The following is a 14,467-nucleotide window of genomic DNA, read 5'->3' on the forward strand; positions in this document are numbered from 1 at the left end:
GTCACATTTATTTATTTATTTATTTATTTTGGCCAAAATATAAATTGTTGCTAACCCGATGTGTTAAAATAAAGACACGCTATTTACCACTGACAGGTTTGTAATGAGAGTTATGCACTCAACACATAATGGCATAATTGGTATTTTTCCAAACACTATACATCCCCACTGTTATTTTCTTAGCTGACATTACAACGCAAACCTCGCTGGATGATGAGTTTTCTGTACATTGATTGCTTTGGACTTTTTATGGACATCCCCATACCTCTCGTATAGCAGCACGTACTGCCCCGATCGTGTGTGGTGTAATTTCCTACGCTTCCCGTAGCCAAATCAGCACTTCCCTGGCGCCGTTTGTGTAGAGAACTCTATCTTCATCGAACGCTGTTCCTCCTACAAAGCCACGAGACAATAACAATGTCGAGCGGCCATTGAGAGCATTTTGCCGTTTCGTGTATATATGTTTGCAGCCGACGTATGCCTGGGGTTTTTTTATAAATAGAAAAAGAAGAGAACTGAGGTTTATTTATTTTTTTCTCTCTCTTTCTGGCTACGGTTCCGCGCGATGAAACCACGCATGTGTTGATCTGTGCTGCAGCAACGTGCATCAATTCCTCTTTGACCCCAGAGTTAATCTGCATTCAGAGAGAAGCTTCAATGCATTTTCCTATCTGCTGGATTTTAGGGTTTTCTGGGGCCGCTGCGTTTATGTAATTTTTTATTTTGGCATTTATTTCTTAAGATTTGGAAAGCTCGCCTTGCGCCTTTGGTCGGTTTTGTGGCCGCTTCCGCAACACCGCAACAGATCTGATCTCCAAACCTGAAAGCTAATGCAGCCTGCTATGTGCGTAATGTGTCACAGCGAAGATACACTGTAAATAAAGGGACACGTCCATCTGCAATTGAGAGAGGAGAAAAGAAGACGTTGATCATGGCTCCACCAAATTTAACGTTCAAATGCTCGGCTGCGATGGCGAAGCCTGCTTACTCTGTAAAAATAATTCTCTGGGTATTTCTAATCGCTAATCTTCCTACAAGGTAAGCTCAAAACGTCTAAAAGGGTTATTTACTTGTGTTAAATTCGTTCATTTGTAGATTTTTGAGGGATACTTTGGTTTCATTATCCTTGAATCGCCGTCTTAAGGTTTCTTGATATGGACTGAAATTGTGTCGCTATGTTGAGTATGGTCGGCTCAGCAAGAACATAGGCTACGCTTGTTTCAGTGCCTCCCTGATTATCTTCCAATGGAATGCATTTTACCTATCGGCTGGTTTGTTTAAGAAATAAAATAGGCTATGTAACTGAAAATAATCACCTGATTTACAGTAATACATCGCCAGGTTCCTCAAGACTTTCGAACGATGCTCTTGTCTGAGGCAACGATTCATAAAAAGGAAAACAAGGTTTGCCTGACGACAAGGCATGTAATCTCTAGGTGTTACAGTCGTTACGTGGATGGACTGAGACATTTTATATTTTCATACAATAAAACCGTTACAGCGAGTGCCCCGTTGCTATAAACAATATGTTCTTGTGAATAAATGGTTAAGGGAATAAAGAATCGATAAATGTAGCCGCAGGAAGTGGAGTAAACGTATCCTAATTTATTATTCCTACGGAATGTGTGACGGTATAAAATTAGCCATTTTTTGATGTCCGGAACAAAAGCTTTGTTTCTAAAACATATTAAAGAGTATTCACTTCCTGTTGAACTTCAATGAAATGCCGGTGTCTGCAGAGCCTCCCACTAGCCCATTATTATGGCAGTTTTCTAACATCCTATTCCGTTAAATAACTTACTCATTTAGAATAGGTATGAACAACAGCATGTGATTGTACATTTACGTGTTTCAGGGTATATTTTGGCGACGTGCCCGAGTGCATTTATCAGGTAAAGAAAGAGAACCACGATTTCCTTTGACATCCTATTTCTATGTAGCGCCTACGTTTGGAAATATCTGAGGAGTGAGATGTCAACTAGCTTACCATCAGAGAACAGCATCGTACGCCCTTTAGCCTTGTCGCGAATAAGGAGCCATTGCACCAAGAAAACATGAACATTTGCGAAGGAAGCGGATGCTTTAATAGTACTCCTTCGACAGGTCTGGTGTTGCCTTGAGGTTGAAAAATGGAGGGTGATAGATCGGCCTATTCCTTTTCCTTTATTCAGTCTAACGCGGTAAAATGCGGACAGAAGGCTACGTGGCCTAGATTGGATTTAACTGCAGTGACATTTTTATATAATTGTGGGGGAAAAAAAAAACATCATATTGTATTACTTTTGAATCAGATCCGACTCTCTTTAAAAAAAAAAAAAACGTTTACAGAAATCATCGTTTGATTCATATCAAATCAAACCCTCATTTGCATTGTACAGAAATGCAGGTAGTTGTTCAAACGGGACACAGTTTCTTGTGCTACCATTTCCATCCACGAGCTGTGATTTCATTTCCAGCCCATATAAGATGGTGTTTCCATCTTCTAATTTGCAAGATATAGGCTATGTGGCCTTTATGTTGTGTTGAGCCTGTGTAGATACACATGAACAGTGTTTATTGGGTGGCCGTGAGGGGTGGGGGAAACAGGCAGAATCAGCAATATTCAGAATATCACGCAATGTGTTCATTCTCGTGTAATTTCCACAGAAGGGCTTTCTCACAAAAAATTCTAATTTTTAAAACCTTTTCCAGAGTGGCATTTTCAGTCACCATAGCTGCAGACCTCAGTACTCAAAACCAAAACTACATGTTTACAAACAAATATCATTTCACGGTGGGCCCCCCCTCATACATAAATCCATTATTTGTGCAGATGCTAATGTGTTTCTAGAAGCCATTTCCATCCAGGTGGGAACCGTGGGAGTTCGTTGGCTTCCTAGGGAAAGCATGTGCTTTTTTTTTTGTTTTTTTTTTTTTACGTGTTCGCTCCATGCCATGTTTGTACACGGTGGAAATACAAAAAGCCTGAACAGCAGGGTGGTGGCTTATAATGAGTGAGTGCATGCTATTGGATTCCCCTCCTGTGGACATCAGCACAGCAGGAATCACTGGGGATATTGACATGGCCTTGCCTCCAAGTTGTTGTTGTTGTTGTTGTTATTATTATTATTGTTATTATTATTATTAATAATAATAATAATAATAATAATAATAATACAGATGTTTTTCTTTTAGGGATTATTACTGGGGATCATATCACTGTTTTGATTGGAAGTGTTCACATGCAACTTGCGCCAGTTTTTTTTTTCTTTTTTTTTGGTCATTTTTTTACTGTTTCACGGGATCGCTAGTGTATAACGTACAATAAAAGTCTATTCCTTCTAATGACATTAGCAGAGGTGAAGACGGCCGTTTTTTTCTGTGGTGCGTCCCCCGTTATTGGCGGTAAGACACTGAGTACACAAAAACCACATTTGAAAGTCTAATCGCGGGACCTACTTTCCCGCCCAGTTACGTAACGATTTTGGCGTCCGAGCCGCCGCTATGCGAGCCGCTAGCGGCACCGCCCCGACGGGTCCGACGTCTGAAGAGGCGGGCGGAGTAGTCCGACGGGCCGTCTCTTCTGCGAGGACATTACCTCGCTGTGCTGCCAGTCAGGGCTTTTGGAATTTCGGTCGGTACAGTTTCGGTTTGGCGTTCCGTGGAAGGGAAACCGTCGGGGGATAAAGCCCAGGACTCGAGCGTTAAATTAAAAAGCTGAATCGGTTTCTGTGGGAAGGGGTTGGGCTTTTTTTTGGTTTTTTGTTGGCTTTTGTGTTTTAGCTTTGCTTGATTTTCGCCTCTAAATCTGACGTCGAGCTTTCTTGAGCCCCATGTCTTAAGCCTGTCTCGCTCTTCCCATTTGTAGCCCCCCCTGTCATCGCTGATAACACGGTTTTGGTAGCCGGCCTGCGCGCACACAGACCCATCTGTTAGTGACAACAAACAATTAAGGCGCTCCGCAAAAGGTTGGCAAAGCCCGCTTCGGTCGGGTTCCTTTTTCCAAAAAGTGGATGAACGTGTCGTGCAAGAGCGTGCGTGCGTGTGTGTGGGTTAACCACTGCCAGGCGGGGCGCGGCAAAGGGAAACGGGGCTGTGTGTATTTTCGGAAAAAAGGAGATTAAGGTTTAATCTGCGCTCCCAGCCTAGAGGTCAGGTGACCTCTGTGGTCTGTTTCAGCCCGAGAGTCACCCAGCCTTCCTCTTCTGGAAGGCCGTGTCGCAGCCCAACTGCCACCTCTCGTTAGGCTCAGGATTAACGGAGTCGCCGGCCGCTACGATCCTCTCCCCGGTTAGCGCTCGCGAGTTTCGGTGGCCTTGTTTGTCATTTTTAAAAATGGCGGCTCGTTGACCCCTCGTCTTGGCAATTTTATTTCCCGTTAAGGGGAAACTAAGGGATGCTTGATGTCAAGAGTTTGGGAACATTTTAGTGATGGATCAGAGGGGATTTTTAGCCATCGTGGCTTTCAGATCTTCTTGTAAAAGCCCAGCTGTGGTCAGGGAGCCGAACCAGCCAGACCCTGAACGGCTGGGTTCATCTGCAGTTGAGAACTGTGGTTGAGAACTTCACTGTGGACATTACAGTGATTCCACTTCCTCATACATCATCCAGAGTGACTGAGGTGTCCTATACCCACTGACAAGAGGGTAGCGCTGTATGTTAATATCCAGGGTCAATAAATACGATTGATCAGGACATATGATCAGGTCACTCAGCTTCTTATACCTGCTATAATCAGGTTATTCTTTTGGGAAGAGGTTGATTAAGGCTTTGAACATTTAGATTCAATAAATATTAGGTACTGGAGATCAACTGGATAGTCCATAGGTTTGTGAAAATGGTTAGGATTAGGGATGTCCTTTAAAACATCATCCGCAAGAATAGGACACAGGAGCATCATAGAATATCTTCTTACTGTAAAATAAGAGTCTCTACAGGTCACTGATGGTGTACTGAGGACAATGAAATTTCTGGTTAATCTCTTTGTACCTTCAATTGGGATTTACATTGCATTTGATGTTTTATGTCTGAGGGCCGTATCGATGTGAAAGACATCTGTAAATTTAGAACAAATCAATTAAAATACAATGGGATGGCCCCCCCATTGCAAGTTTGAGCTGCTCTATCCGAAGTCTTGGCTGAATTTTTCTAAATTTTTTGGGTCTTGGACAAGTCTGGGACTCTGGGTCTTGGGTTAGCCCAATGTTTGCCTGTCTTAGCAAAGTAGGTTCAACATGACACTTGTGCTAGTATAGGAGCCAAAACGCAAATTAATTAGGGGATTTAGGGGTCAGGGGATGTTTGTCATTAGCCAGGACAGCGGTGCGATGTTGTGGTGGGGCATGGGGGACCTTCATCTTCAGCTCGCCGCACTAATGGAGTCTGCCTCAGCGAGGATAATGAACTGCAGAGGAGAGAGAGAGCGCACATTTTTTTTTTTTCCTCTCGGGGTTGTGGAGGAGTCCTCGTGTCAACTTCTGTTTGCCGTGCGCCAGAAACGGAATGAGAGAGAGGTCCCGCACTGGCCTACCTTCTCCCATCTGTGACAATCCTGCTTTTCTTTTTAACGGAATGAGAGAGAGGTCCCGCACTGGCCTACCTTCTCCCATCTGTGACAATCCTGCTTTTCTTTTAAACGGAATGAGAGAGAGGTCCCGCACTGGCCTACCTTCTCCCATCTGTGACAATCCTGCTTTTCTTTTTAACGGAATGAGAGAGAGGTCCCGCACTGGCCTACCTTCTCCCATCTGTGACAATCCTGCTTTTCTTTTTAACGGAATGAGAGAGAGGTCCCACGCTGGCCCACCTTCTCCCATCTGTGACAATCCTGTTTTTATTTTTACCTCGTGAAAAAAAGAGAGATGGAATGAATTTGTTGATTTTTTTTGGGGGGAGGCCTACAGAGATGCTACGTGTTTACTAGTGCCTTTGTGCTACTTATAGAACTCAGCAGCATTTGAGAAGCATATAATAAGAGCTTGCACTGGCTGGGTACAAAATCCCTACAGGGCTTCAGAGAGTCATGCCTAGATACCTGGCTTTTATTAGTTTTATGGAGAATAAAAAACCTGTTTTGTTATTTCATAATTTATTGGAAGCTTCTTCATTTGCATGAACCTGCTGTGTCATCTTGATTTTGGCCTCCCTGAAACTGTAGGTACCCTATACGATGATGTACGTACGTGCGAAATGTGTACATGAATAGTTAGTTGTTACATTTGTGTTAATGTCTGCGGTTTTAGTGTTCAGGTGTTTTGTATGAGATGCGAGGACGGGGAGTGCTAGCCTGCTAGCCTGTGAATGTGAAGTTCTCCTGCAGCTCAGTCATTATATGTTTCCTCATTTCTCTCTGCCATTACACTCCAGCCCAAAGAGACCATTTCATTGAGTTTATATTTCCCCAACTGCTCATGTGATAAGACTGAGGCAATAGTATCCACAATTAAAGGATTTTTATTTTATAAAAGTGAAAGCCAAGCACTGCAGTTGTTGGCGACAGTGTCTGAGTGTGTGTGTGTGTGTGTATGTGTGTGTTTGTGTGTACATGTGTGTATGCATGTTTATGTGTGGTGTGCGTACGTGCATCTGTGTGTGTGTGTGCGTATGTATGTGTGCGTGTGTGTGTGTGCGTGTGTGCGGTGAACACACATCTGATGGAGGCTTGCCACCTGCTATTGTAATAAAGGTAGATATTAAACCTTGGATTCGTCTCCACTGGGGAAGCCTTCCAGCTGCGGGTCCTAAATGGAAGTAATCATGTTCCACCACCTCGGCACCTTCCTCCGTCATTTTCTGGGGCGGGGGGGGGCGCGGGGGGGGGGGGGGGTATTCATACGCCTCCTGTTACCGAATTAGAAAGCTAAACTTCAGAGCTGTTTGTCGCATGTGGTGCCTTCGCTTTAATCAGAAGTCTCCAGAGCGCTCGTGTTAACACACAGCGAGGGCTGTAACCGGTAAAACACAATCACAGTGGAATGCTGCTCGACTCAGTAGAATGTTGTAGATCGGTAGTGTATGGGGTATGCCTTTGCACCCGTGCCGTGCTGTGAGATGCGTTTTTAAAAGATTCATTTTGCGCTGTAAATCTTGGATGTGTTGTGGAGTCTTAATTTATGCTTATGGAGCCTGTGTGGATGTAGCTGTTGCACGTGCCAAAGGAGGTTAGTCATTTAAATACAAGGTTACATGGCTAGCCAGTTGCTGTAGCTGTAGTTTAGCTCTTAAACTTTGAACTCCTGTAGCTGGTGGACACAGACCTATCAGATACAACTAAGCATGATAGTAATTAGAAAAAAATGTATTCACAGAAAATACAGGAAAAGAGAAAAAGATGGTCCTCACTGTGTGCGGTGCTGAATAGCTTCTGATGTTTTGCTTGTTCAAAGAGTATCTGGCATAATCTGTTAATTGGGAGAATTTAAATTTGACTGGTGTCTTTATTTGATCCAAAGTGGACAGTGGACGGATTGGCCTGAAATGAGTAAATGCCTTATTAAAAAAAAAAGTACATTCACTTTAAGGTGGATAAAATAAGGTGCAATTAGCACTGTTGCTTCACAGCAAGAATGTACTGAGTTTGAATCCCGGCCTAGGGCTGTTTGTGTGTAGAGTTTGCATGTTCGCCTTGTGTTCGCGTGGGTTTCCTCTGGCTACTCCGGTTTCCTCCCACAGTCCAAAGACATGCAGTAGGCTAATTGCCCACTGCATGCTGGGATAGGCTCTGAACCTCCCTGTGACCTTGGCCAGGAATAAGTGCTTTAGAAAATGAATGGATGGGTGGAATCACAGGGTGGGGGAGGAACACTTGAAAAAATGAATCGCAAATGACCGTCCCAATAGCAGGGACACTGGGAGTACGGTACATTTTGTGCATTTTACACCAGTGAGTGTAAATCAGTCAGGCATAAATCCATGTTCATGTTTCAGGGTTAATAAAGCGTATTAAATATTCTTTCAGATTTTGTTTTTGAACAGGCCTAGCTGTGGAAGCTGTGGTTCATTGCCTGTTTACTGAATTTTGTTATCCGCTGCTCAAAATGTGTGCTTTCATTATTGTGAAGTGTTCTATGCAAATTTTGCTCAGCAGCCATTCTGAGCGTGACGTGCGAGGAGGTATTACACAAGGTTTTCATTCTTACGATTTTAGTTCACAACCTTGAGTGTGTGCGTGTTAGATAACGTCTTCGAGCGGTTCACAGCGAGAGATTTTCAGCGAGAAGACCTTTCTGCGACGCGAGCTGGAAGATTGGGCTCAGGTGCTGAGGATTGCGGGGTCTTGTTGTAGTTTAGAATCATTAAAGTTAATCAGAACTGGAGAAGCCAGATGTAAAGAAACAGCATGGGCACAGGCTGTTTTTTGTCTGTTTCAATTATCACACCCACATGTGTCCTTCATCGATATCGTTAGGCACTCCTGGTTCATGCGGGGAACGTAGTTACCGTTTCTACTGCAGCGGAATTATTGGCTCCTTCTCTCAGATGTTTTATTCATCGCGCAATTACTGAAATGGGGCTAGGTAGCGAGGAGTAGCAAATATTCATTAGGGTCTCCCAGTCTGCCTGATGAAAGCAGACACTTGCAAAAAATAAAAAAGGCTGTGGGGCCTACCTATGTGGAGGACCGAGTGCTCCATTTCACCCTCTCAAGACCTGGCCGTTCGCTTCTGTCCCCTGAAGGGGACGTGGGTCTCTGGTCTTAAATCTCGAGAAGCCATATATTCTACTATGTTGAGAGTTACCCTACAGGGGACGTGCAATAAAAATGAAAGTAAATCATATTTTTGAAAATATTTTCAGTGCAACTGAAATTTTTTGTCATCCAAGGCCCCCTTGTATTATATCAAAAAAATGTAAATACTTTTTTTTTTTTTTTTACTGCTGATTCTCAGGAGGGTAAATAACTCTCCTTTTTATTTGTTTTTTTATTGTGTTTTTTAAATTTTATTTCAGTTATTTTTTCTCTCTGTGTTTCCCTGAATCGCTGTGTTGTGCGCACTTGGCATTTCACTCTCGTTAGCCCTACATGACACTCCTGACTCTGATTTAATGGTGATGAAGATGATGATGATGACGACGATGGCATTGCTGCTAATGCTGGCGGTGTCTGATAATGATGATGATGATGATGATGATGATTGTTGTTTTTATTATGTTTTCTTTTTTTCATTCCTCTATGATTTTCTGTGATTATTTCTGTAGCGTTTGAGATGTGAGGTTTGCGAGGTGCTGGTCCCTTTGCCCTGTTGAAGGGGCTAATGTCATTTCTAACGTCTTGTTTTCTGCTTCTGTCTCCCCCCCCCCCCCCCCCCCCCCCAGCTCTCTCCAAACTGAAAATGACGATGATGAAGTGTCGAATAAAACGTGGGTGTTGACTCCGAAAGTGTACGAAAGCGATGTCACTCACATCTTAAACAGCCTATTACACGGCTATGATAACAAGCTGCGACCGGACATAGGAGGTAGGCACAGTTCCCTGTCAGTCTTTTGAGTTGCTGTTGCCAGAAAAAAACATTGTCAGTGCTATTTGTTTTGTTTTACTTATACAGCTGTGCTATGGCATTGATGTAAAAATACTGTATCCTCGCATTGCAACGTGAAGCCACGTTCAGGTCAGGAGAGAACAGAGCAGGGCCGCCCAACCCCGTTCCTGCAGATCTTCCGTCCTGTAGGTTTGCGTTCCGACCCTAACAAAGCACAGCTCTTTCAGAAGCTAGAGCAGGGCTGCCCAGTCCCGTTCCTGCAGATCTTCTGTCCTGTTGGTTTTTGCTACAAACCTAAGAAAACACACCTCATTCAACAGCAAGAGCAGGGCTGCCAAACCCTATTCTTGGATTTATCATCCTGTAGGTTTTCATTCCAACCCTAACATAGCACACCTCATTCAAAGGGTAGAGCAGGGCTGTCCAACCCTGTTCTTTGAGATCTACCTTCCTGTAGGTTTTCTCTCCAAAACTAACAAAGCACAGCTCATTCAACAGCTAGAGCAGGGCTGCCCAACCCTGTTCTTGGATCTATCATCCTGTAGGTTTTCATTCCAACCCTAACATAGCACACCTCATTCAAAGGGTAGAGCAGGGCTGTCCAACCCTGTTCTTTGAGATCTACCTTCCTGTAGGTTTTCTCTCCAACCCTAACAAAGCACACCTCATTTTATGACCTGGTCTAGGGTCAGACCATAACAGAATGTAGGATAAAGAGAATGGGTGTGAAATGGGTAAGGAAAATGATACTACAGACTGCTCCCTATCTAGCCTTTTCAAATCTAACTGAAAACTGACTTGTCTTTGAAGTGTTACTGGGAGCGGGGCAGCTTTGAACACTAAACCTCAGGACAATTAGTCTGCAGTCTGAGAACCAGTAGTCCGAAAAGCAAACCCCCAACTGAGATTTACAATTCCGCCCAGAAGAGTACCTTCAAAAACAACAAAGGAAAAATAACTAGTGTGCCAATGGAAGAATTTGTAGTCCAGTTGGGAACGTTTTGAGAATCGGAATTGAATACGACGAGCGAATGGCAAACAAACCCAGACGGTCTAGCACAAGAATTGGAGTCGAAGGCAACGAGTCAGTGGTCAAACACGAGATCTAATCAGCAAACAAAGCAGAAGGGCTGGACGGGAATCGGAATCAAACAAAATAAGGTCAAATACGCCGAGTCAAACTAAGCAATCGCTATGCACAAACACCGAGTACGATTTCGAAGAGCTAGTCTCCGCTGGTAGGTGGCAAAAGCCGCTTTTTTCAAACAGAGTAACCAGAGATGGAAACGGCCAATCAGATGCTGAACCAGAAGAACGGAATACAACGAAAACAGAACTTAGGACCGGGGTCGTAACGGTCATTCACCGAGCTGCTAATTAGAAGAATCAGGTGACCTTTTTTAGGGTTGGAGTGAAAAACTTCAGGGCTGTAGATATCCAGGAACAGGGTTGGGTGGCACCTCACATTCGATGTTAGGAATTTGAGGTACCACAAGGCATTTGTATGAATTTAGGGGCTGTTTTTGGTGTGATTTCAACAGGAATTCCAGAATAATGCTTCCTTTCCAGTGTATTGATGTGCAATAAACACAGGCCTGAATTGTCCATAGCCTGCATCCTGTAAAATATAAGACAGATTAATCATATAAGTTTCATAAAATAAGCCATCTGGAGCCTGAAAGGAACTCAACAAATAGGCAGAAGCATTTGCTGAAAAAACAAGAACAAGAAATGTCAGCAGAGACTCATAATTAAGTCTTTTTTGGGGGGGATAAAATCACAGATCGATGAATTAATCAAAAAATGTAATAATACTTTGGTTGCCTGGAGGATAGTTGTGTCACAGTTGCTCATATATATATATTTTTTTTTTTTCTGTTTTAAGAGTCCATGAACGGGTCATTCAAGTTTAATGCCACTGAGTCCAGGAACTGTAAAAAGTTTATAAAAGGAAGACTCAGATGTCCACAGATTGATTTTATTTCTCAGCAGCACTAACAATTCTGAGAGTAAGATAAAAGCGGTGCAGTTTTCTCTGTGAAATAGCTCAGGTGGATTGCTAAATTGTTAGGGTTGGAGTGAAAACCTGCATCTCCAGGAACAAGGTTGGTTACCACTGACGTAGAATGAATCATGCTGTAATTTTGATGGTTGGCTTAAGTATTAATACATCTCTGTTTATATCCACTGTGTGTGACTGAGCCGAGCCGAGCCAGCCATTCTGTCACTTGTGCCATAGTTATATTATCCATTGCGTTATGAAAGAAAGTGATCTGTGCATTAAACCTACAGTAGACTATTTTTACAGTTCTGGCCACGAGCGGATGAAGCTTTTTTTTTTTTTTTCCCTCCCTTTGTATTTTACCGATGTCAATCGTCCAATGAGACATGAGGAAATAAATCTGGGCTTAGCCTTAAAAGCGTGGCCGGGAAGGATGATAAGTTAAGCAGTGGGACACATCGCTGCATGTCTGCTACTTGGAACGTTCTTTGAACGAACACGGTTTTCATCCTGTTCAACGTGGTATGTGAATTCCTCATTTATTCACAGATTTTTTTCTTCCGATTTTGACAATGAATGAGAGAGCAGTGTAGCCCATCTCATCTAATGTTTTTAACCCTTTGAAGAGTGGTTTAATTTGGAATTTATTTTGTTTTATTTTTTCAATGTTCTGTGTTCTAGAACTGCGTTGCTCTCAGTTAACAGCAGTGATCGTTACATCATCATTAGAATTTGCAGTTAAGAACATTCTGATCACATATTTATTTAGAATTTTCAGTTAAGAACATTCTGATCACATATTTATTTAGAATTTTCAGTTAAGAACATTCTGATCACATATTTTTTTATTTTTTTATTTAAACCTTTGTTTTACCAGGAAGTCCCATTGAGATCAAAATCTCTTTTACAAGAGAGATCACATAGGTCATCTCACACCTGAAAGGGTTCATTTGGAGCAAAATTACAGTATCTGCTAGTAACATTTATTTTTGAAACTGTTTAGAAACTGCCGTCCTACACTGTTATTTTACCTTTCACCATGTGCATAAGTAACTCCCCCCCGCCCACTTGTGTGCAGTGCACTGCGATGAACTTTGCGGTTTGATGTTGAGCGGATTTGACTGAAGAAACATGACAAAGCACTGGTCCCCGTATGACACCGGCCTGTGCAATATTACATCTGACATGACCTCCTCTCCCCCCTACCCCACAGCGATCGCACACATACCCCCCCATCCCCCCATCCACCTAACTCAACACAGCTTTGACTACATTTCCCAGAAGCAAAGTGGGAAGCTTCACTTACGGTGAATAAGTGCAGCATGTCCTGTTACCTGTAGTTCTTCTCAGTAAACTCATAGGCTGTGTCAAAATCAGCACCCTTGCCTACTATTGAGTATAGTTGTTGAGTACACTGTGTGAAAAAGTTAAGTTGGCAAAATTTTCTTTAAATGTGGTGTACTTCTCTGTTTCAGTTCTTTGCTACTGAATTTGAGCATCCCTAATTTCAGTATTACTATATTAATCGTTCCCTTATCCAGGGAATAATACACAATTCAGACACACTATAAGCTATACAAATAACACTGTATACTTAATTGCACATAATATACAATTCGCATCATTCAGAAACTGTTGAATAAACTGCTGTATTTGTGCAGATATGGTGGATGACTGCAATATTCTAAGAAATATAGGCTGTGCCTCTCATCGATCGAACCACGAAGATCGAAGTTCACACCTAACAGATCACGTGTATTTTCTCTAAGTGTATTAATGCAGAGGCCTGGATTTGATCCATTTTTGCCTTATAGTGCATTAGATTACATTAGATCATACTTTATTGTCTGCATTTGAGTGCTTTTATATTTATTTATTACATTACATTACTGTTATTTAGCAGACACTTTTATCCAGACCCAACTTAATTTAATTATTATTTTTTTTAATACACATCCATTCATACAGCTGGAACCTGCAACCATTACTGAATAAACTGCCATCCCAATTTTGTAATTAGTTTGTCTGTTGTTTCTGAATTCCTGATTTATGTGTCTGTGAGGACAAAAAATTACCGTATAAGCATTTATTGGTGCACTGTATCAACATCAACGCTTAATCCTGGCCAGACTGTATAAACTTATCGACCTTATCAAATTAAATGAAATTAATTTTATTTGTTTCGCACATTTTCCAGAAAACTGTCACAAAGATGCTTTACAAAGTATCAGAGCAAAACCCGGGCCTGAACCCCCAAATAGCAAGTACATGAGGGGGAGAGAACCCTCAAACTGCGGCGAGGAAAACCTCCCGGATGGGAAGAATTCTTGAGAGGAACCCGGCTATAGAGGGGGAGCCCATCCTCCACTGGCCGGCCCAGTGTAAAGTAGTGGTAGTATTTATGTAACAGAAATGCAATAAGGTCTATCATAACAAATAAATGGTAAATGGACTGCATTTGTATAGCACTTTTATCCAAAGCGCTTTTTACAATTGATACCTCGCATTGACCAGAGCAATTAGGGGTTAGGTGTCTTGCTCAGGGATACTTCGACACGCCCAGGGCGGGGGATCGAACCGGCAACCCTCCGACTGCCAGACAACCGCTCTCACCTCCTGAGCCATGTCACGTAAAATGGGTTGAGCCGGTTATAGCTGATGTAATAAACTGACTGGAATAGTAGACATGGCCTTAAAGCTGATAAATACCAAGTGACTCAGCCACCCATTTTATGTCTGCGATACCTCTGTTTGACCGCAGCATAAGCATCCAATATCTGTCCTCATTAATTTGCTGTGTGATGTGACCTGTTTTTTTTTTTTTTCTCTTCTCTGCTTTCATTTCAGTCAAACCGACTGTAATCCACACGGACATGTTTGTTAACAGCATTGGTCCGGTAAATGCTATTAATATGGTAAGTGAATCCCACCTGACTGTGGCACTTAATTGTACCTGATTGCGGTGAGACTGGAGGTTTGGTATGGCTCATTGTCTCGTCATCAGGGG

The 14,467-nt window shown here is 42.5% G+C and overlaps 1 protein-coding gene across 4 annotated transcripts in view; it reads left to right on the forward strand.

The window, feature by feature from the left end:
* Window positions 1–271: 271 nt before the first annotated feature.
* Window positions 272–14,467, forward strand: part of gabrg2 (gamma-aminobutyric acid type A receptor subunit gamma2) — a 43,007-nt gene continuing 28,811 nt past the window's right edge. For 2 of the 4 annotated variants that reach the window (XM_035434833.1, XM_035434835.1), the window contains exons 1-3: window positions 273–1,038; window positions 9,295–9,437; window positions 14,308–14,375. In XM_035434833.1, coding sequence (XP_035290724.1) covers window positions 932–1,038; window positions 9,295–9,437; window positions 14,308–14,375 — 318 coding nt within the window. In that variant the 5' untranslated portion in view covers window positions 273–931. Of the gene's footprint in view, window positions 1,039–9,294; window positions 9,438–14,307; window positions 14,376–14,467 lie in introns of all 4 variants that reach the window. The other 2 variants (XM_035434834.1, XM_035434832.1) reach the window with 2 other exon arrangements.

The sequence above is a fragment of the Anguilla anguilla genome, chromosome 9 (assembly GCF_013347855.1).
Source record: "Anguilla anguilla isolate fAngAng1 chromosome 9, fAngAng1.pri, whole genome shotgun sequence".
Taxonomy (NCBI): Eukaryota; Metazoa; Chordata; class Actinopteri; order Anguilliformes; family Anguillidae; genus Anguilla; species Anguilla anguilla.